This window comes from Dasypus novemcinctus, chromosome 1, assembly GCF_030445035.2.
Source record: "Dasypus novemcinctus isolate mDasNov1 chromosome 1, mDasNov1.1.hap2, whole genome shotgun sequence".
In the NCBI taxonomy this organism is placed as follows: domain Eukaryota; kingdom Metazoa; phylum Chordata; class Mammalia; order Cingulata; family Dasypodidae; genus Dasypus; species Dasypus novemcinctus.
The window spans coordinates 151,842,220-151,866,094 of record NC_080673.1 but is presented as its reverse complement, the minus strand read 5'-3'; the positions used below and the strand labels follow the sequence as shown (position 1 = coordinate 151,866,094).

At 36.7% G+C, this 23,875-nt stretch overlaps 1 protein-coding gene across 13 annotated transcripts in view; it reads left to right on the top strand.

Moving 5' to 3' along the window:
* CEP135 (centrosomal protein 135) overlaps positions 1-23,875 on the top strand; it is an 89,556-nt gene that overhangs the window by 61,016 nt on the left and 4,665 nt on the right. For 6 of the 13 annotated variants that reach the window (XM_058298126.2, XM_058298140.2, XM_071216509.1 and 3 more), the window contains 6 exons: positions 367-477; positions 749-934; positions 11,145-11,354; positions 12,213-12,415; positions 13,664-13,768; positions 21,523-21,636. In XM_058298126.2, the coding sequence (XP_058154109.1) occupies positions 367-477; positions 749-934; positions 11,145-11,354; positions 12,213-12,415; positions 13,664-13,768; positions 21,523-21,625 (918 nt within the window). In that variant the 3' untranslated portion in view covers positions 21,626-21,636. Of the gene's footprint in view, positions 1-366; positions 478-748; positions 935-11,144; positions 11,355-12,212; positions 12,416-13,663; positions 13,769-15,594; positions 15,846-21,522; positions 21,637-23,875 lie in introns of all 13 variants that reach the window. The other 7 variants (XM_058298100.2, XM_071216506.1, XM_071216501.1 and 4 more) reach the window with 3 other exon arrangements.

Sequence of the window (23,875 nt, the reverse complement as noted above, 5' to 3'; positions counted from 1 at the left end):
AGAAGTCCAATCATGTTCCTTTATTAAATATTTTACATTTTAAAAAAATTGTCTTCAATACTATTACTTTTAAAGTATATCGCTGATGTATAAATCAGAAATGTCAACCCCTGACTGTCTGGTATAACTAGCCTTTAATGTAAATGCCAGATAAATGGTCAGGTCTGTAGTGGAGGATGTGTGGTAAAGTTAGGTTAAAAAGTCAAGATTAGCTAGGAAAATTATGTAAAGTTAAAATTTGGGGAAGAGTTTTCCTCTTTTTTTTCTCCTCCCTTCCCCAAATTTCAAAGAAGCTATTTGAATATAAATAGGACCCATTAGGTGCTATGTTCATTTCAGTGTTATCTTTAATTTTGTGATTTATAGGAAATCTCATTGGAATTGGAAGCAGCAGTGCAAGAGAAAGAAGAAATGAAGAGTAGAGTTCATAATTACATAACTGAGGTGTCACGGTGGGAGAGCTTAATGGCTGCAAAGGTGAAAAATAACATTTTTTAGGTTGAATTTAAGATTGATTTTTGAAAAATCTTTTGAGTTGTATATTGTTCCTCTATTAGATATTAAACATTTGGGAGTGGAGAGCTTTCATACTGTCTTTTTATATTTCCTCAAAGATTTTCATATAGTGTCTGCACAGATATCTTATACTTCCCAAAGAACAAAAATGCCAATGTGTTTGTGTGTTTATGACATGTGTGTTCCAATGAGATTTACCAATTTATGAACGATTTCATTCTGTTTAAACCAGGAAAAAGAAAATGAAGATTTGTTGGGTAGATTTCAGATGCTGCATAGCCGTGCCGAAGACTGGGAGGTCAAAGCCCATCAAGCTGAGGGAGAAAGTAGCTCAGTACGACTTGAACTTCTTTCTATTGACACGGAGAGGAGACACCTTCGAGAAAGAGTAGAGCTGTTAGAAAAAGAAATTCAGGAGGTAATGCATTCGTAAAACATAAAATGTTCAAAGACACTTTATTGAAATAGTTGTAAGCATTGATAGAATCGAGTTCTGATGATAATTTTTTGTTATCAATTCTAATAATTTGTGTTTTTTAAGTTGTGGTAGAATATATGGAACATAGACTTTTCCATTTTAAACATTTTTAAGTGTATAATTCAGTGGCATTAATTGCATTCACAGTGTTTTGCAATCATCAACACTGTCTAGTTCCAAAATTTTCATCATCCCAAACAGAAATTCTGTACCCATTAAGCAATAACTCCTCATTCCTGCCTGCTTCCAGTCTCTGGTAACCTCCAGTCTACTTTCTGTCTCTATGTATTTGCCTATTCTGTATATTTTATTTAAGTGGACTTATAGTATATTTGTCCTTTTGTGTCTAGCTTATTTCACATAGCATGATATTTTCAGGGTTCATCCACATTGTAATAGGTATCAGAACTTTATTAATTTATAATTCATATAAAAGGGAATACATGTGTATGTTTTATTTTGTTTATCCATTCCACCCTTTGGCTATTATGAATAGTGCTGCTATGAGGATTGGCAAATAAATACATTTGAGTCCCTGTTTTCAATTCTTTTGGGGATATGCCTAAGAGTTAGTTGCAGAGTGATATGGTATTTCTAGGTTTCACTTTTTTTTTTAACTTTTTATTTAGAAATACTTTCAAACTTAGAAAAATAATACAAACCCTATATAGAGAACTCCAGCTGGTCCTATCCTCACAGATACTCAGCTCCACCAATATTAACATTTTGCCAGATTTCCCTATCATACAATCTACCTATTTGTCATCTGTCAGTCTGCCTATATATCTGTCCATCTATCTACCTATCTATGAACCTATATTCTGAATACTTGAGTGTAGTTTTTATACATTATGTTTCTTAAACCCTTAATACTTCCAAGTACATTTCCTTATGAATAAGGATATTCACTTATATATCTACCTTAAGTACATTTAGCAAGTTCAAGAAATTTAACATTGTTAAAAAGCTTACAGTCTATATTCCAATTTTTTCCATATGTTCCAGTAATGTGCCTTTGAGCCTTCTCTCCTCCCTTATTAGAGTCCATCCAGGATCATGCATTACATTTCATTGTCATTGTCTCTTTGGTTCCTCTTTCTTTTTTTTTTTTTAAATGTGGAAACATATGTATAACCTAAACTTTACTCCCTCAACCACCCCAAACATACCATTCACTGGGATTAATAACATTACAATGTTGTGATACCTTCACCACCTTCCATTACTAAAACTTGCCTGTGTCCCCAAATAGGAACCCAGCACCCATTATGCATTAACTCCCCGAATCCCCTTGACAACCTGCTGTCCACTTTCTTTCTCTTTGCGCTCACACATTCTCCGATGTTTTTTGTGTAGTTACCATGGGGCTTAAATATAACATCCTAAATAAAAAAATAACCTCTTTTTTATTTCATACCAGCTTAACTTCAATAGTATACACAAACAGTGTTCCTGTATCCCTCCAACCCCCCACCTTTATGTAGTTATTAACACAAATTACATGTTTAAACATTGTGTCCAAAGCCACTGATTTATCATTTCATTTTTTGCATTTGCCTTTTAGATTCTATAGGGAGTAAAATGTGGAGTTACAAACTAAAAATTCAATAGTTCTGTCATTTATATTTATCCAACTCATTAATTACCCTAACTAGAGATATATTTTTTTATTATAGTGAACTCCTTTTGCTTTTTTTTTTTTTCCCTGTTTGCTTTTATCTTTAAATGTTTAAATTTCTCTTTCATTCTTGCGGGATATAGAATTCTTGGTTGGTGTTTTTTCCTTTCATCACTTTAAAAATGTCATCCCACAAATTTGGGATTTGGACTCCATGGTGTCATGGAAAATTAGCCGCTGGTCTTGTATGTTACAAGTTTCTTCACTCTTGATACTTTTAAGTTTCTTTCTTTGTCTTTTTGTGTGTGTTTTTTTGTTTGTTTGTTTTCAGTTATTTTTTTCTCTGGTAGAGATACTGTGGTTTACAGAACAATCAGGCATAAAATATAGGATTCCCGTATTCCATCCTATTATTAACACCTTGCATTGATATGAACTGTCTTTGTGTTTTGATGATTTTACTAAAAAGTGTCTCTTCGTAGATCTCTTTGAGTTCGTCCTGCTTAAGAGTTTATTGAGCTTCTTGGATGTATAGATTCATCAAATTTGGGCAATTTTAAGCCATTATTCATTCAGATATTTGTTCTACCCCTTTCTCCCTCTTCCCCCTCAGGTACTTCTGTAATGTGTTTGTTAATCTACTTGATGGTGTCCCAGAGGTCCCTTAGGCTCTATTCAGTTTTCTTCATTCTTTTTTCTTTCTGTTCCTCAGACTGCATTATTTCAGTTCTCCTATCTTTAAGTTCACTGATTGTTTCTTCTGCTCAACACTGCTGTCAAACCCCTATAGTAAATTTTTCATTTCAGTTATTGTGTTGCCAGATTTTTTCTGGGTTCTTAGCTAAGCTACAAGAAACGAATTTTAAGAGCAAGCCAGGTTAGTTAGGCCAGTTATTTATTAAGTAAGGGAGGGAAGAGAGACAGGAGAAAATAACAGATCATTGGTCCCAGGTAGAGAGGAAGAGGCTAAAAAGTGATAAGGAAGCTTGATTTATAGACGACAATTCCCCATTACAGATTACAAATGCCCAGGTTTTACTAGCATGTTGTTCCAGGCAGGAGATAAGAAGGCAACACCAAAGAGATTTTTGCTTTTGTGCTTGCTTTTTAAACGCTTAATTATTTCACCCCTTTGCTAATGTAGGGGGAGGAGTCCCAGCTGTTCAGTGTTTTGATTGATTACTGTGCCCATCAAGCCCCCCCCCCCCCCCCGCCCCGCCTCCATCCCCCAGGAAGGCCCAATGATAAGGCCCTTGGCAAATATCTGGGGCTTCTCCTGGCTTCTGGAGAAAATCTTGTTCCGAATGGGAGTTCTCACAGGTTCTTCCAGTGGCCATCTTGGGGTACTGAAAGTCACGTATTCAATGGCGGAGATTTTTCTTCCAGGTTCCAGATCTGTCTCTTTATTCCTTAACTAACCTGCTTCAATTGTGTTCTACCTCACGATTCTATTTGGCTTCTTTTTATAATTTCTGTTTCTTTATTGATATTCTTATTTTGTTTATATGTTGTTCCTGATTTTCTTTGGTTCTTTGACTATACTTTTCTTCAGTTCTTTGAGCTTATTTAAGAATGTTAATTTAAAGCCTTTTTCTCTAGTAAGTCAAATGTCTGGGCTCCCTTCGAGATGGTTTCTATTTACTTTTTTCCTTTGAAAGGGTCAGACTTCCCTATTTCTTTGTGTGCCTTGTAATTGTTTGGAGGAAAACTGGACGCTTGAACATTATAATGTGGTCACTCTGGAATTCTCCCCTTTCCAAGTGTTTGCTGTTCTTGATTGTTGAAGGCTTAGCTTTTGTTCAGTCAGTGTTTTGACAGAGATTTCCTTCAATGCCAGGAACTTAGAAAAAAAGAAAAACACCTCCCCCAATCTTTGTGGATTAGCTCTGTGATTGTACTTCTTTAACCCTTTGCCAGGCCTTTTTCAACTTTCCCTCAGTCTTTACTTCCCGCTTGCTTTAAGCCTCAGTATCAGTCAGTGATGAAAGCTTGGAGTCTTTTCACGACTTTTTTGTGCAGGCATCCTCTGCTAGGCATGTGAGTGGCTTTCTAAATCACCAATAAACAATTTTAATTGCCCTAAGTTTCCAAAGACGCTCTTTCCCTGCTCTTTCTCCCAGAGCTTAGGTGGTCTGTTGTATTTCTCAACAATAATCTTTTGTCCCAGGTGGCTCAGGTGTTTTTATTTACCTTAAAATATATTTGAACAATGTCTGCTACTTTTCTGACCTGGCTGACTTCTAAAGTATATGAAACAGATACAAGTGCCTTGAAGCAGTCCTTCAGGTAGCCCCCAGACAAATTAGAATAGGTAATACGATAATTTACAAATAAGGTCTACTCCACTCTCTCCAGACCCAGGGACCCAGGGTCCCATCCTGAGAACACCTATGGACATCTGGAAGTCTGCTGCTGCCCCAAGGATAGGGCAGAGCAAGGACAAATAAGAACACCATAAAGCTTTCTTACTGTTCTTTCTTCCTATTTCTTATTTCTATTTCATTTATACCTAGCACACAGTAAATACTTGGTAAATATTTGTTGAATAAATAAATTAAGGAATGTAGGTTTCCACTGATTGCTTTGATAGCCCCTTAATATAATAAAGAGGCTAACAACAGAAGCAAAGAAGGAACAGGAGAAGTTGTGAAACAGAAGTGAGATTTTAAAGAGATTAAAGAGAAAATAAACCATTAGAAAATTATTTAAAATATTAATGTTTTCAAAGGAAGAAGTATAAAGAGTTTTTAAAAGAATAAAGTGAAAAGAAAAGACAGGAGAAAGAGGCCCGGAAAAGAGTCTAGAAATGGAGATTATATCAATAAAAATAACTAAAAGTATCAAAAAAAGTGGTGAAAATAAAATATAACAGATAAAAACTCAAATAGGAATAAACTTAACCAATGATGTACAGCACTTGTATTCAGAAAACTGTAACTCAATGTTAAAAGAAATAAAAAAAGCCCTAAATAACTGGAAGAACATTCCATATTCACGGATTGAAAGACTAAATATCATTAAAATGTCAATTCTGCTCGAATTGATATACAGATGCAATGCAGTCCCGATAAAAATTACATTAAAAAAAAAATGGAGAACACAATCATCAAATTTATTTGGAAGGGTAAGAGGTCCTGAACAGCCAGAAACATCATAAAAAGTAAAAGCAAACCCTCATCTCTAGACTTTAAATCATATTACCTAAATGTTGTGGTAAAAACAGCATGGTACTGGCATAAAGGCAGGTACATAAGCCAATGGAAGCAAATTTATGGTGCAGAAACAGACCCTCACAGGTATAGTCGAGTGAGTTTTGACTAGCATGTCAAACCCACACAACTGGGGCAGAACAGTCCATGCAAGAAAAGGTGCTGAAAGAATTGGATATCATAGCTGAAAGGAGGAAAGAGGATCCCTATCTCACACCTTATCCAAAAATTAACTCAAAATGGATCAAAACCTAAAAATAAAAGCAAGAACCATAAAACTTCTAGAAGAAATTGTAGGAAAACATCTTCAGGACCTGGTGGTAGATGGTGGATTCTTAAAGGAGATCAGAGGAGGACTGAGATGGACTACTGATGTTTAATGTATGTAGGAGTTTTTATTAGCTTTACTGTAAAAGTATGGAAATGTATGGAGTGGATGGTAACACATAGTAATAGCTAGTTTATAAATGGGAATGTGGCTGAAAATGGTAGTCTAGGTATGTAAATGCCAATTGACAGAATGATAGAGAATAATCTAGGAACTGAAAAGAACAGTAAACCAAGAGGTGGATAAAAAAAAAAAAAAAGGTGGATGAGAATTGCACTTGATGGTACAGATGCAAGACTGTCTTTTGTGAGCTAGAGCAAATGTACATCTTACTGCAGGGTGTTGGGAATGTGAAGAAGCATGGGAAAAATATACCTGAAGTGACCTATGGACTGTGGTTAGCAGTAATAATATAATATTCTTGCGTCTATATAAAAGATGCACTGTGTTGATAATGAAGCAGTATAGAAAATGTGAGCCAAATGTACACTATGGACATGGTAATAATCAGATCATATTATCTTATCTGTAGCAAATGTTCCACCACAGTGTGGTGTGTTGATGGAATGGTGTTGTTTGGAAATTCTGCACATGTGCATGATTGTTTTATAAGTATACAACTTCTGTCATAAAAAATATATTTAAAACATAATAATAGGGTCAGTTGGAGGAAAACACATCAAATGTAAGATAAGGACTATGATTAATAGTAAGATTTTGACTATTCTTTCATAATTTGTAACAAATATCCCATGACAATTCGAAGTGTAGGTGGAGGGTTGATGTATGGGACCCCTGTATGATGTTATGCATGTTTGCTTTGTAAGTTTACAACAATTACTATATACTTAGTTGTTTACGTATGTTCATATATAGATTATGTAAAGATAATAATAATAGGATTGGTTGCAGGGAAAATACTTTGGTTGGTAGTAATATTTTGACAATACTCTTTAATCATTAGTTAAAAAGGTTTAATAACAATGCAAGTTATTGGTGGGAGGGTGAATTATGAGAGTCCTGTATAATGTTATATATGTTTGTTTTGTAAGTTCACAATTATTATTATACCCTTATTGTTTATATATGTTTATATATGAGTGATATACTTTAATAAATTAATTTTGAAATAAAGAATAAAGACAGTTAGCACATGTCACAGTAAATCCTATATCTAGAAGTTACTTTAGAAGTAATCACATTCTCTTTAATTTTACCAGTGAGGACTCTAAGGTAAGATAATTAAATGATGTGCTCAAGTTCTCTGCTACTTGGTAGTAGAATGTATTTTCTCATTTATAAAACAAGAATCATTGTATGGTAGTAGCTACCTCATAGTTATTTTGAGTGATTACTGACTTAAATTCTTTTCCTTCTGAAAATTTTTAAGCTGGTAAGCAATATAAATTTACATATTTTAACATTTTTGAGCTGCTAATTAATGGCATAATAACATGTCACTGAATCAGATAAGTAACATTTGAAGAGGAAAAACATAATTAGCCTTTAAAAAGTGTTGTAAAATTCCTCTAGTCTAGCAAGTCACTTGTGTCTTGTCTTGTTTAATAGAATAAGTGGGTGTTTTTAAAGTGCTTTATAAGATTTCATTTACTCTGTGTACTAAAGTAGATTTCTTACATTTTTATTCTTAGAAGGGAGCTTAGAAGGGGTTCATTGAATAAATTTCTGAGAATCTTTTCAAAGCTGGGCCACCTATGTACCACCTAAATGATAATTAAGTGTGCACTGGCCTATATAACTAGGGCACTAGAACTCTTGGGAGCCTAGGTTTGATTAAAACCTTAGCATTCATTTATTTATTAGATAAATATTTATTTCCCTTTTCCCTTTTATATAAGAACTCTTCAAAAGCATCATCTCTACTTACTATTGCTACTCTTCCCATTTCTTTTTTTTTTAAGATTTATTTATTTATTTCTCTCCCCTTCCCCACCCCAGTTGTTCTCTGTGTCCATTTGCTGCGTGTTCTTCTTTTGTCTGCTTCTGTTGTTGTCAGCGGCATGGGAATCTGTGTTTCTTTTTGTTGCGTCATCTTGCTGTGTCAGCTCTCCGCGTGGGCGGCGCCATTCCTGGGCAGGCTGCACTTTCTTTCGCGCTGGGTGGCTCTCCTTATGGGGTGCACTCCTTGAGGGTGGGCTCCCCTGCGCATGAGCTCCCCTACGCGGTGGCACCCCTGCATGGCACGGCACTCTTTGCGCATATCAGCATTGGGCATGGGCCAGCTCCACGCGGGTCAAGGAGGCCCAGCGGTTGAACCGCGGACCTCCCATGTGGTAGACAGACGCCCTAACTACTGGGCCAAGTCCGCTTCCCTCCATTTCTTCTTGGACTCATTCCTATCTGGCTTTTGCCCCCAGCATTTCACCAAAATTCTTTTATCAATGTCATTAATGACCTCCATTTGCTAATTCAAATGGTCAGTTCCAGTCCTTTTTCTACCTTACACATCAACAGTGTTCAATACCATCGATTATTCTCTCTCCCTTGAAACACTTCTTAGCTTCTAAAACATATACTCTACTCCTTCCTCAGTGAATGTTCCTTCCAAGTTTGTTTTCCTGTTTCCTCCTGATGTCACAATTTAAAAACTTTGGAAATAGTCCTTGGATGAGTTCTCTACACTTAAGTCCCTTTGTAATTTCATTTGCCTCCTGGCTTTAAAGATCTACTCCTGATGGTTCCCTGAACTCAAGGCTCATATATCCAACTGTCTACAAGTTTACTTGGATGACTATATCTCAAACTTAACCTTGTCCCAAACCTGTACATTTTCCTTACAAATCTGCTCTTCTCAAAGACTTCCTAGCTCATGAAATGGTAACTTCATTCTTCAGTTTCTTTAGTCAGAAAACTTGGTGTAGCCTTTGACTTCTTTTTTTCTCTCATGGCGCACATCCATTCCATCAGCAAATCCTATTAGCGCTAAAATATGTCTTAACCTTGGTCCAGGATGCTATCATCTATTGCCTGGATTATTGCAGTAGCCTCTCCTAATTGATCTTTATGCTTCTACTGTCACCTTCTACAGATTGTTCTCTACACAGCAGGCAGAATGACCCTGTAGAAATGTAAGTCAGATAGTGGTTTCATATCTCACTTGCAATAAAGGTGAAGTACTTGTGATAGCTACACAATCAGATCCCCCTCTTCATTCCACCTACCCCACTCTACAGCTGTTTATTAAATTCCTTGCTGTTCTTCCCATCTTAGAACTTATTCTTTTGAACTTGGCTGTTCTCTGCCTGGGAGGTTTCTGTCTTGCCATACCTACATGGCTCACTCCCTGTACTCCCTCAGATCTTAGCTCAAATATCAGAGGGGTCCTTCAGCGACCACCCTATTTAAAATTCACCTTCTTATGGCCAGCCTTACCTATTCCTTCCTCTGCTTTATTTTTCTCTATAGCACTTACCACTACCTGACAAATGGTTCACTGATTTAGTTATTGTCTGTCTCCCTCCACTAGATTATACTCAGTTAACACAGAGATTTTTATGTTTTGTTCCTCTCTTGTTTTTCTTCCTAATGCCTAGAATTCTAAACATTTTAACATTGCCTACTAATCCATGGTATAGTAAAATCTCCATGAATTGGTATTTGTTGAGTGAATTTATTGAGCCTCTATGCTATAGGTGTTATGCAAAATAAAGAGTTTGGAATAAGACATACCTCCTCACAGAGTTTACAATCAAATCGAGAACCATTGACTTGTTAAACTATATCCCAGGAGAAAACAAAAGGATTGATTGCTAGATTTTAAAACTTGTTTGAAGTCTCTCCTAGATTTGGACTGTTAAAGATCAAATTAAGTGATGAAATTTATAGCCTTTTAACGATTCCTGGCATATTAATATAGAGCTTAATAAACTACAATGGCATATAAGCAAATCCTCAGGGTAATGGTTCCAAGTTGCCTCAGTAACACGTGTTAGGCCAATGCATGTCATGAAATCAGTTTAGTGGCATTTTTTAATATTTACTTTGGATCTTTTGCACATTACATAAATAATATGTTTGAGATTTATACTGTTATTTTATCACACATTGTAAAAAGTAAATGGTTTTATGAAACTGTGTGTAAATATAGACAGATGTATGTTTGTTCAGAGCTTTATAAAGTTTGTTTCTTAGTATTATTGCATATAAAATATTTTCTTTTCTGGGAAATCATGACATTGTTAATTCTCTTTTTAAAACAAGTTACTATGTTTATGATATCACAATATTATTTCATAATATAGTTTGCTTCTATTGAATATGTAAAGTTTGAGAATCATAAATAAAGCTTTTGTCATAAAGACAGTTTTTTAAAATCTTAATAAAAGTTGGAGTTTAAATATAAAGTATGGAGCTTTTCCCAAAGGCTAGAAGTAGAATGTATACCTGTTTATATTTATCACTCACAGTTGTCATTTAAAATGTGAATAATTTTAGAAAATTAACTTTTATGTGTATTTCAAATTTTGTTCATTGTTTCAAATTACTAAAATTTTATAAAGTTGTGTTTTTAGTAAGTTAAATTTAAATAGGACTTCAGCCATTTAGTTTTAAAGCAGGCCCTTTATAAAAAATCTGAATTTACACTAAAAACAATTGGGGAGTGATAAGTTATACATTGCTTTTTATTGAAAAGACTTTATTATAACAAAGAAAATTTATACAGGAAACATTTAATGTAACTTCAAAAGTCCCTGATATTCACATCACCATAACATATGAATTTTTCATCTTTGTGTCTTCCAAATACATAAATGAATGTATTTAGTTACTGTGATTATTAGACACAATTCTTTTTGTGCAAAGTATTACAACAGACTATCTTTAAATAGCAGGCAACTTGCCAAGAACATTTTAAAATGTGTAAAAGTTGGCTGTCATATTTTTATAAAGTGAAGTTGTACCTGCACAGATTCAAACCTTAAAATTATTTGATTATACTTTAATTTTTTTACCTGTCTCTTTCTCATTTCTCAGCACATAAATGCACATCATGCTTACGAATCTCAGATCTCGTCGATGGCAAAGGCCATGTCTAGATTAGAAGAAGAACTTAGACGTCAAGAAGATGAGAAGGCAGTAGTGTTAAATGATTTGTCATCTCTTAGAGAACTTTGCATTAAACTTGATTCAGGCAAAGATATTATGACTCAACAATTGAATTCTAAAAGCCTTGAGTTTGAGAGGGTAAGAACTAAATAAATATAGTCATGGCATATTTTATTAAGCCCTCCTTTATTTGTTTTGCTTTATCATTCACTACCCAACATATCTTTTCCGCTTTAGAGGAGTTACTTTTGACAGGACTTTAAATTTGGCTACTAGGTTCTTTGCCAAGATTTCTCTGGCAAACATGGTAATGAAATTAGGTGTTCCCTGTTTGAGGTAAATGGGTATTTAGGAGAATCTGAATATTCTAATTATAGATTATAAATTGGCACATATCATACATTTCTTTTTCTGTTTGAAAGTAAGACTGCAATGAAGGATTGAGCAGCTTATTGGTTCCTAAGTTGAATATTTTTCCTGATAAAAATCTCAAGAAGTTTAAATCTTGGATTTTAAACTTTTATTTAGACTTTTATTTTAAAAGTCTTAACTAACTAGAACCTCCCATTCCCAACTGAGGTGAATATGGGTGTTTTAAATTTTCACTCACCTAGTAGTATATTTATTTTTAATTACTGAGAGTAAAGTACTGACTCAACTATGTAATCAGAGTACAGATTTTTAATAGATCAGAGGGGACTCATTGCTGATAAATTTTAGGATTTCATTGTAAATGACCTTCTCTTGAAAAGGTGGCCTGAGTGAAAACTCCTTGAGGATTGGAGTAGGTCTCATTGCCAAATAAATCCTTAGGAAAAATAGTAAAAATTATTTTGAAGATAAGGTGCATTTCTTATAATGTAATAGTTCAAAATCTTTAACCAGTATCCAAAATGGAGCGACTGATAGGTATGTAGTGCTGCAGAATTAAAGGATAAAGAATTTTTTCAGAGTAACAAATTGTGCTGAAGTAATCTTACTCTGTTTTTCTTATAGGTTGCAGCAGAATTAGAAAATGTAAAGGCAGAAGCAGAACTGTTAAAAAAACAATTGTCAAGTGAGAGACATACAATTAAAAACCTGGAATCATTATTGGCTACAAATAGGGATAAAGAATTTCATTCTCATTTAACTTCCCATGAAAAGGATACAGAAATTCAGATACTTAAAGAGAAATTAACCCTTTCAGAAAGCAAACTGTAAGTGTATTAAACCAACCTATATGAAGAAAAGAGCTTGTCAGAAATATTTTCTTTTGGTTTTGCAAGGGAGTGGAGGGGGTGAACAAAACCAAAGTATTTGAGTTAAGTGTCTGCTTCTTTTGGAAATTCAGGGAAGTAGTTAGAGATATCATGTATGGAGATGTAGACTGGAAAGCTTCAACACTAGTAGTAGCCATGGGAGTGAATGAGAGGAGTGAACTTTAAAAAACTACCTAAGTTTAAGGGGTGAACAGAGGAGTCATTGAAAGAGTATTTCAGAAGGGATAGTAAACTGTGTCCCATGCTATAGATAAGAAAAAAGAACAGACTATGAGATTAGATCCTCATTAAGTGTATTATTACTTGTAAGAGTTTGATGATGGTGTTTTTAAGATGGAGAAGTTTGGGCGTATTTTTTAGAAGAGGGAAGAAAACCAGAGTACATATTACCAGTGGGGCAATTAGCTTTTAAAAGCAGTTAAAAATATTTCTCTTTATGACTCATGAGTCAACAAAGAATAGATGAAGATACTTTACATCTTGATTTTATAGTTCCTGTCTTCTTTAAATTAGTATCACCAGCATTGCTCCATTGCCTAGCATGTATCAAGAGCTCAATGAATGTTTGTTAAATGAACCAGGTGAATAAAAAAGAAAAATATAACAGAAGCCTAGAGGATTATTACTTAAATACCTTTTTTTTTTTTTAAGATATATTTATTTCTCTCCCCTTAACCCCTCCCCCTGTTGTCTGCTCTCTGTGTCCATTAACTGTGTATTCTTCTGTGACTTCTTCTGTCCTTATCAGCGGCACCAGGAATCTGTGATTCTTTTTGTTGCGTCATCTTCTTGTGTCAGCTCTCCGTGTGTTTGGCACCATTCTTGGGCAGGCTACACTTTCTTTCGCGCTGGGCGGCTCTCCTTATGGGGCGCACTTCTTGCACATGGGGCTCCCCTACGCGGGGGACACCCCTGCGTGGCAGGGCACTCCTTGCACACATCAGCACTGCGCATGGGCCAGCTCCACAGGAGTCAAGGAGGCCTGGGGTTTGAACCGTGGCCCTCCCATGTGGTAGGAGATGCCCTATCCATTGGGCCAAGTCCACTTCCCTTATTTAAATGTCTTGATCTTCTTCCATTCTTAAGCATAACCTCCATTTGTACTAATAACAAAAAGAAAAATCTATAGGACTTGATTCTGTGAAACAGTGTTACTAATTTCTTTGATTTTTGTTTGTTTTTAAGAGCTAGTCAAAGCCGGGAAAACACCCTACTGAGAACCAAAATGGCACAATTACAAACAGAATCTGATGTTATGAAAAGGCAAATTTCAACTGAAAGATATGAACGGTAAGGAAAATTTTTATCACTGGACAGTGTTTTTATATTTCCTGTTCTAATTCAAAAAAGATTTAATATGACTTGTAAATAGCAAACTCTTTTTTAGCAGTACTTAAGAGAAATTCCTTTGGTGAGTCTCCCTAAAAAGGCAAAAAGTGCAAGATGGTAGAGTAAGATGCTTCAGGGCTCCATCCTTCCATAGAAACTTTGAACAACTAGCAGGAATTGGCAGAAGCATGCTTCTCAGAACTCCAGGAAACATTTAACAGGGTGAGCGCTGCGTCAAGAAAAAGATTTCTTAAAAGCAATAGGGGGAAGTGGATGTGACTCAAGTGATTAGGCAGCACCTTCCCACATTGGAGATCCCGGGTTCAGTTCCCAGTGCCTCCTAAAGAAATAAGGAAGATGAACAGACACAGCAGATGCAAACAATGCAGGACCAGTGGGGAAATAAATAAATAAAATAAACCTTGGGGGGAAAAGCAGTAGGATCTCATGATGCCGTGGCTGGCCCCTCCACCATTCTTTACTTTCTTGGTGCAGAGCCAGCCCACACTCCCAGTGTGAGTCCCTGGTCCTGGTTCCAGAGGGAGCAGAATAGCTGTCATACACATACTGGGAGCATATATGACTGGTGGTGGCCTGAGGGATTTGCACTTAGAAGGCAGATCAAGGAACTCCTTTGGAATGCTGTGGAAAAGCAGTCAAGCTGTGCTGCCTGGGAGAAGGGATTGTTGAATGTGGGACATACGGTACAGTGCTCAGGACCATAAGAAACTTTCCTAGGGAAGAGGGGATATTCAGAGCCATTTTAACCATTTTAACTGGAGAATTCCTGTTAAATTGGCCACCAGAAACACATGCCCAAAACTAGAGGCATGCACAGAACCCCAATGCTTTGGCCCCAAGCTATTCTCCAAACTCATTTTACAGATTAGCCCTGAAGACAGCACTTGTACTGGTAAATGTGTAAACTAGGAAAGGGGTTTTCTTTTTTTCTTCTTTTTAAAAATTTTGTTAGCTTCTAGCATTCAAAGAAATTTCTGTCTTAATGCTAACTTCTGAGTCTAAATTCCAACAATAACACATTGAAATATGAAAATGTCTAGGTTTCAACAAAAGATTACAAAACATACAAAAAAATAAGAAGTGAAGGTCCTGGCAAAGGAGAAGATTAAAATATTAGAAACCATCAATGAGAGAACCTAGAGTTGGGACATACCAGATGAAAACTTTTAAAATACCATCCTAAATATGCTCAAAGAGCTCAAGGAAAATAGGGGCAAAGACTAAAGGAGGGAAACAGATTTGGCTCAACAGATAGAGTGTCTGCCTACCACATGGGAGGTCCAGGGTTCAAACCCAGGGCCTCCTGACCCGTGTGATGAGGTGGCCCATGCGCAGTGCTGATGCGCACAAGAAGTGTGCCCTATAAGGCAAACCACACAGCATGAAGAAAGTGCAGCCTGCCCAGGAGTGGCGCTGCATACACAGAGAGCTGACACATCAAGATGACCCAACAAAAAGAGACACAGATTCCAGGTACCACTGACAAGAATACAAGCGGACACAGAAGAACACACAGCAAATGGACACAGAGAGCAGACAACTGGAGGAGGGGAAGGGAAAGGTAGGGGAAAGAAATAAATAAACCTTTTAAAAAAAGAACTAAAGGAAATCAAGTAAACAATAGATGAATTTAACAAGAACTAAGGGAAATCGAGAAAATGATAGTTGAACACAAAGAGTATCAATAGAGAGGTAGAAATTATGAAAAGGAACCAAACAGCTCTGAAGACTACAGTATTAAATTAAAAATTCCTTGGATTCAACAGCAGGTTGGAGTTGGCAGAAAAAGAATCAGAGGACTTGAAGATAGGACAATTGAAATCATACCATCTGTGGAACAAAAGGAAGAATGAATGGGGAAAAGTTGAACAGAACCTGAGGAATCTGTGGGACACCATCCAGTGTACCAGTGTATGTATTGTGGGAGTCCCAGAAGGAGAAGGAGTCACTGAAAACATCCAAAATTTAGCAAAATACATTAATATACAATCTAGGATGCTCCACGCATTCCAAGCAGGTAAACCCAAATAGACCCACCCCATGGTGTATTATAATCAAATTATCAAATGCCAATGATAAAGAGAGAATTCTGAAAGACACAAGAGAGATGCAACATGCCATGTATAAGGGAGCCTCAAAAAGATAGTGTCACTTTCTCATAGGAAACCATAGAGGCAATAAGGCTGCGGAAGGACATATTTAAAGTGGTAAAAGCAAAAAATTGCCAACTAATAATTCTAAATTTAATGAATCTGCAAAACTGTCTTTCACAAATGAGAGAGAGATTAAATCATTAAATGAGATTAAATGAGAGAGATAAACAAAAACTGAGGAAATTCATCACTGCTAGATCGGTCCTCCAAGAGAGGCTAAAGACAATTCTGCAGGTTCAAAGGAAAGTAAAATGGGCAATAAAAAGAAGCCACATGAAGTAAGGTTAGTCATGGGTAAATGTAAATGCTAGTAGTTTTGTGCTTTTTATTTGTAACTCCACTTTTTACTTCCTCCAGAATCAAAAGGAATGCATTAAATGTAATGAGAAATTAGTGGTTTAGAATGCATACTGTATAAATATGTAATTTGTAACAAGAACTACATAAAGGTGGGGGGGTATGGAGGAGTACAGGAACATACTCTGTATATATTCCTTTTTTTCCCCTTCCCCTCTCCCACCTTGTTTTTGCTGTCTCTGTCATTTGCTGTGTCATCTTCTGTATCTCTTTCTCTTTTTTGTCTTCTCTCTCCTCTAGGATTCACCGGGATTCAATTCTGGGAACCTCTAATGTGGAGAGAGGTACCCTGTCAGTTGCACCACTTCAGTTCCTGGTCCCTGCTGCGTTTCACCTTGACTCTCCCCTTTTCTCTTTTTTGTTGCATCATCATCTTGCTGTGTGACTCACTTGCGTGGGAGTCACGCGGGCACTTGGCTTGCTGCATGGGCACTGGCTCACCACACAGGTACTGGCTCACCAGGCAAGCGTGCTTTCTTCTCTTCTTTTTTACCAGGAGGCCCCAGGGATTGAACCCAGGTCCTCCCATATGGTAGGCTGAGGCCTTATCACTTGAGCCACATCCACTTCCCTGTATATATTCAAGTTAAGTTGATGTCAAAGCACATGAGATGGTTATAGATTTAGAATGTTAAATTTAAGCCCCACAGTAACTACAAAGAAAATATCAGAATATATAAATTCATAGAGACAGAAATTGGTATAGATCACCAGGGGAGTGGACAGGGGAAATGGGGAATTAATGCTTAATGGGTATTGGATTCCTGTTTGGGGAGATGGGAAAGTTTTAGTAATGAAAGGTGGCGAAGATACCACAACATTGTAAATGTTATTAATCCCAGTGTAAGTTGTACTTGGGAGTGATTGAGATGGGAATATTTATGTTCTATATATGTTCCCACATTTTACAAACAAAGGAAAGAATAAGGAGACAGTGACCAGGGCAATACATGATCCTGGATGAAATCTAACAAGGGAGGAAAGAAGGCTCGAAAGGTCATTATTGGAACATATGAAAAAATTGAAATATAGAATGTAAGCTTTATATTGGTGTTAAATTTCTTGAACTGATAATCATACATAGATGGATACATAATGAAAATCCTTGTTCTTAGGAAATGTTCATGGCAGTATTAAGTGTTCAAGGACCATGATGTATACAACCTCCACTCAGGTGATGAGAAAATGGATTGATAAACAGATTGACAGACCCAAAGATAGATTGATGAAAAGATTGAATAATAGTATAAACGTTGCAAAATGTTAAAATAGGGTGTCTTCAGGGTGGGGAGGAATAAGGTTATATTGGAGTCTTCTGTATGGGGTTTACATTATTTTTGTAAATGTCCTATAAGTTTAGTATTTAAAATTTTTAAATTTAAAATTTTTAAAAATGAATAAGGCCACAAGTGTTGTGGAAGTTAACATCCCTGCTGTAAACAAAAAGTAGCAAATACTGCATTAATGTTTCCTATACCATTCCTCAAGACAAAATGGGGCATTATGTCAGAGTTTAGATAAAGAACCAACAAGCTAGTGGGGTTTCTACAGGGGCTTAAAATAATACAGTCCAAGTAGGAAGCTCTAAATACAAATCATCTGATTAATCCTCCCAACTCTTATTATGCCTGTATTACAGATAGAGAAACTGAGTTTTAGGACTGTAAATTCATTTGCCCATAGTCACACAAATAGTAAATGGAGAACCAAGACTGAAATCTCAGTTCTAAAGAACATGCTCTTAACTTTCTTAAATATATTCCCCATAGCTTACTTGTATTTCAGTTTATTTGCTTTATTGTGTTGAAAAATTTATTTCCCAGGTGATACAAACAGGAATGAGTCCTGTTTTAAGAGTTTAAATTGAAGTCTAACTTGCAAATGAAGTGTCAAGTTGCTTCTCTTACATTAGTATTTCCTACTATATAAACACATGGATAGCAACATTCCTGAGATTTCATTCTCAAATAGTGGTCAAATTGATTATTAGATCAATTTTTGAGTTCTCTTATTCTAATCCATCTGCATCACAAACTTTTGAGTGATGTGCTAGATTTGGGGTAGAGAGGGAATCTAAGAAAACCATCTTTGGAAAGTAGATGTGGCTCAAGTAATAGAACTTCTGCCTACTGTATGGGAGGACCTGGGTTCGATCCCTGGGGCTTCCTGGTGAAAAAGAAGAGAAAGCATGCCCGTGTGGCAAGCCAGTGCCCACTCGAGTGCCTGCGTGGTGAGCCAGTGCCTGCATGAGTGCCCATGTGGGTAAGTCAGTGCCCCATGCAGCAAGATGATGCATCGAAAGAGAGACGAGGGGAGAGTCAAGGTGAAGCGCAGCAGAAACCAGGAACTGGGGTGGCACAATTAACAGGGAACCTCTTTCCCCATCAGAGGTCTCCAGGATCAAATCCCAGTGAATCCTAGAGAAGACACAGACAGCAAAAACAGCAGGCCAGGAGGGAGGGGAAGGGGGGGGAATAAATAAATAAATCTTTTTTAAAAAAGAAAGAAAACCATCTTTATGCTTCCAAAGATAAATGAAGCCTGAGATTGCAGCAATGAAATAAAAGCAGTGTTTTTCATTTCTTATAATTTAGAAAATCTAATTTCTGCATTTGCTAAACTCTCTCCATTCAAAGGTCCTAAATCAAACTCTGTAGCTCAGGATTAGAGACCTCAGTAGTTCCTTACCTTTTTCCATGTCCCTAATCCCCAAAAAGCCTTCAGCCACCTTCAGACTATATCTTTTCTACTCCTTACCATCCAAGTAGGTCATGATTCTTAAAGTGGGTAATATCACTCCCACTCCAAGGGTACCAAATTGGTGCTGGGGAGGGGAGTCAAAGAAAATCTTAAAAGGTGTGAATATAAGCTCAAGCAGTTGGGCACCTGCTTCCCATGTACAAGGTCCCAGGTTTGATCCCTGGTACCTCCTAAAAACAAAACAAACCAATTCCCATTGGGGAGCAGAGATAGCTTAGTGGTTTGAGCACCTGCTTCCTATGTCTGAGGTCCTGGGTTCATTTCCTGATACCTTCTAAAAAATAAAACAACTTAGGATAGTACAGTGGGCTGTAGACTTATAAAGAGGCACAGTACATAAACAGATATCTAGTGTATCAGTAGTAATAAAATGCCACGAGGTCAGGGATAATGAGGGGGGAAATATCTAAAATGGCTCCTTTGGGGGATGACAATGTAATTAAATTGTGAAACACTGAGTCTAGTTAGAAATCCTAGATACTGATGAATGCAAGGCAGAAAAAAGCCTATACCGGAGTTTATGATTAGCCTAAAACAGAATGGCAGCACAGTCACTATGCTTTATGGGGGGAGACCCAGACACAGGAAAGAAACGTAATACAGAGAGAATGGACAATTTCATTTCTGGCATTGGGAATTTTGAGGTAGAAAGAAAGGCTAGATTTATAGGCAAGAGGCAATGGGAAAAGAAGGGATAAAGGAGAGAAACAACCAACCTGGAAAATCTTTTCATAGAATGGGGGTAAATATGGTCCTAGGGCATAAGTTAGAAGTTAGCTAAGTACAAATAACACATGATCTATCTACCTCCTATACTAAGTATAAGTGATTTTCTTTGAATTAATAGGAAGAAGGTTGCCATGAAAGAGTAGTCTGACAGTCTACAATACCAAAGAATAAATTGAATACATTTTATTACTTGTCCAATATTTCTAAATTCAGCTTAATATAAAAATGCAAAGAGCCTGTTGGTATTCTGTCTATACAATAATCTAAATATTACTGTTTTCATTATGGGCCAGGCACTATGCCAAGTATCAGGAATACCAAATCAAATGAGGTGCTTGTTTTAGTTTGCTAGGCTGCCTAAAGCACATACCATAAAATGGGTTGACTTTGAACAGTAGGAAGTTATTCGCTTACAAGCTTTCAGTTTTGATACTGAAGAAGAGGTTCAAATCAAGGCATCACCAGGCAACACTTTCTCCCTGAAGAATGAGTACCAGCAATCCTGGACTTCTCTGCTACATGGCAAGGCACATGGCAGCATCTGCTGATTTCTCCTTTCTCTCCTGGGTTTCATTGCTTTCAGCTTCTTGTTTCTGTGGCTTTCTCTCTCTCTCTCTCCGTATTCATCTCTTTTATAAAGGACTTCAGTAAAAGGATTAAAACCTACCCTGGGCCATGCCTTAACTGAGGTAAACCTAATTAAACAGTCTTGCTTATAATTGGTTTACACCCACAGGAATGGATTAGCTTTAAGAACATTTTTCTGGGGTATGTAAGTTTCAAACCACTACAGTACACAAATGAAAAATAGACTCCCAAGGCATCCAGTATAATGAGGAAGACATACATACAGACAATTTTAAAAGTTTTGAACTTCAGAAATGGAGATGGATGTATGATTTTATGGGAACACCAAAGAATGGATCCCAGTCTACCTGGAATCATTATAGAAAGGTCAATGTAGGGAATCTTAGATACCCAGTAGAAACTTATATTTGTATGTGTAGTACAGGACAGGACTGGAAAAGTAGATTTAGGAGAGTCATTGGCAAATAAAGCATGGGAGAAGCAAATGTAGACCTAGTTCTGGGGAATGCCAATGTTTAAAGTGTAGGTAGAAGAAAATAATTAAGTAAAAGAACCAAGAAATTATCATCTAAGATGGTAGAAAGACAACAACAGAGGGTAGTGTCATAGAAGCCAAGAGTAATTAACATTGTCACCTCCCACAAGAAAAGTCAAGTAGCTTAGGAATTTGCTTCCTAATGTACAGGCTGATAGGTTCATTGCAAATTTTTAAAGTATGAAAAAAATAAATTATTAAGTTCTGCTTTCTGTAAACACTATTAACGTTTTGGAGTTTAATGTCTAGTCTAGTATTTATATGTGAACCTGTGTGTATACTTACAATCCTGTTTTATCACATACTTTTTCACTAAATATATTATGAGCATTTTGCTTCTAATATAATATTTTGATGATTGCCTACTCTTCCAACATGGTTTACCATAATTGTTTAAAACAATTTCTTATGATACTTTTTCTATTTTAATTAAAGTCTTTTAACTACTCAATAAATTATACACAGATGTAGAATTTAAAATTAGAAATACTAATTAACTTAATAGAAAATAATTAGTAACAGGTTTTTCAGGATGCTTGCCATTAACTCTTTTGTTTGATCTTTATCAACAGAGAACGAGCAGTACAAGAAATGCATCGACATGGTCTTTCTACACCGCCCCTTAGTTCTACTCTGAAATCTCCTCCACAATCTCCTGAACATACAGATTCATAATTACCAGAAAGGTATGTATGTGTTTTAGTCTGTTAGGCTGCCAAAAGCAATATACCAGAAAGGTTTTTACAATGGGGATTTATTAGTTTAGAAGCTTACAGTTTTGAGGCTGTGAAAATGTCCACATCAAGGTATCATTAGGTGATTATTTCTCCCCAAAGACCAGCTGCTGGTGATCCTGGACTCCTCTGTCACCTGACAAAGCACATGGTGGTGGCTGCTGGTCTCTCCCTTCTCTTCCTGGTTTTGTGGCTTTCAGCTTCTGGCTGCCCTGGCTTTCCCTCTTTTCCTTTCCATATTCATCCCATTTATAAAGAGCTCCAGTAAAAGGATTAAGACTCACCCTGGGCCATGCCCCAACTGAAGTAATCTAATCAAAAGGCCCTATTTACAATAAATTTACACCCACAGGAATGGATTAGCTTTAAGAACACGATTTTTCTGGGGACCATACAGCACTTTTTTTTAAGATTTTTTTTCTCCCTCTCCACCCCCCCCCCCCCCCGCCCATTGTCTGTTCTCTGTGTCCATTCACTGTGTGTTCTTCTGTGTCTGCTTGCATTCTTGTAGTGGCACCAGGAATCTACATCTCTTTTTTGTTGTGTCACCTTGCTGCATCAGCTCTCCCTGTGTGCAGCATCACTCCTGGGTGAGCTGCACTTTTTTCGTGCCAGGCAGCTCTCCTTGCGAGGCGCACTCCTTGCACATGGGGCCCCCCTATGCTGGGGACACCCCTGCGTGGCACGGCAGCACTGCATATAGGCCAGCTTACCACACGGGTCAGGAGGCCCTGGGTATCAAACCCTGGACCCTCCATATAGTAGGCAGATACTCTATCCGTTGAGCCACAACCGCTTTCCAGAACCATATAGCATTTAAACCATCACAATATCAAATACCAACAACAGGCAAAACTAATTTAATTTTCTGATAAAATTCAGAAAATAATTTCCTTTGTTTCAGGAGAGGAAATTTGTAGGAAAGGTCTTCAGGGAAACTTTCTGGAAAAATAGAAATGTTCTTTATTTTGATGGTAGTGGTTACAGGGTATATACAATTATTCAAACTCATTAAACTAAACACTTAAGATCCAAGCTGTTTATTGTACGTAAATTATGCCTCAAATTGAAAAGAGAAGACATCTACATCAAAATGTTAAATAATGTAATGTTAAATTCAGAGTACAAATAATAGATGGGAAAGTGTGAACGGTGACATAGAAACAAGAATGCACGTGGCAAGGTATAGATCCAGTCTGACAGGAATGGTAGGTTACGGAGGAATAAGAAGAGGAACAAATTTGAAAGGTAGAGTGGGATATGTAGAATATATTGAATGTAAGGCTAAATTAGAGATTGTAGGCTTGTTCCTGTAAATCATGGGGAGCCATAGACAGTCCTCCTGAGAACATATTGGGTACAAGCTCAGGGTAAAGATGAAGCACCGTTTCTGGTGGATTAACGTCACAACTGTGTTTGGGGCTATACTGGGGAGGGTTAAAACCAGAGGTAGAGACCAGTAAGTTGTGTGAAGTGATGACAGTTTAGAATCAGTTTAATAATTATTGAAAGCTAGGACAGATTTTTAAAAATTAAATTATTATATACCTTCAGAAAAGTGCCATATCATAGGTATACAGTTCAGTGAAGTTTCACAAAATGAAGACACCTGCATAACCTGCACCCTTCTACTCAGGAGTCTACTCTAGAAATAACAGTTACCCGTGAAAGCATAGATTCCTTTGCCTGTTTTTGAACATTATATAAGTGAAATCATACATTCTGGCTTCCTTTCCCCAACAGTTAGGTTTATGGGATTCATCCATACTTGGGTATACTTGTAGATTGTCCAAACTTATTGCATTATAGCAATCCATTGTGTGAAAGATTGCTGATGAGCATTTGGTAGCTTCTAGTTTAGGCTATTGCAGAAAGCATCATGATGAACATTCTGTCACTTGTCTGAGGGTGAACAGTAGTATGTGTTTCTTTGGGATATATACCTAGGAGTGAGGTTGCTGGGTCACTGGATATGCCTATGTTGAAGCTTTAGTAGATATGGCAAAATAGTTTCCCAAAATGGTTATAAAAAACTGGGATAGATTTAACTGAGGAAGAGCTGAAGGAATGTGAAGACTCATAGGAACAAATTGGAAAGCATTAGTCAGACCCAAGGTTTGAAATGTGGGTGACTGAATTGCAGTATCATTGACAAAAGTTGTAAACTTAGTCTTTTAAAAAGTACACATTT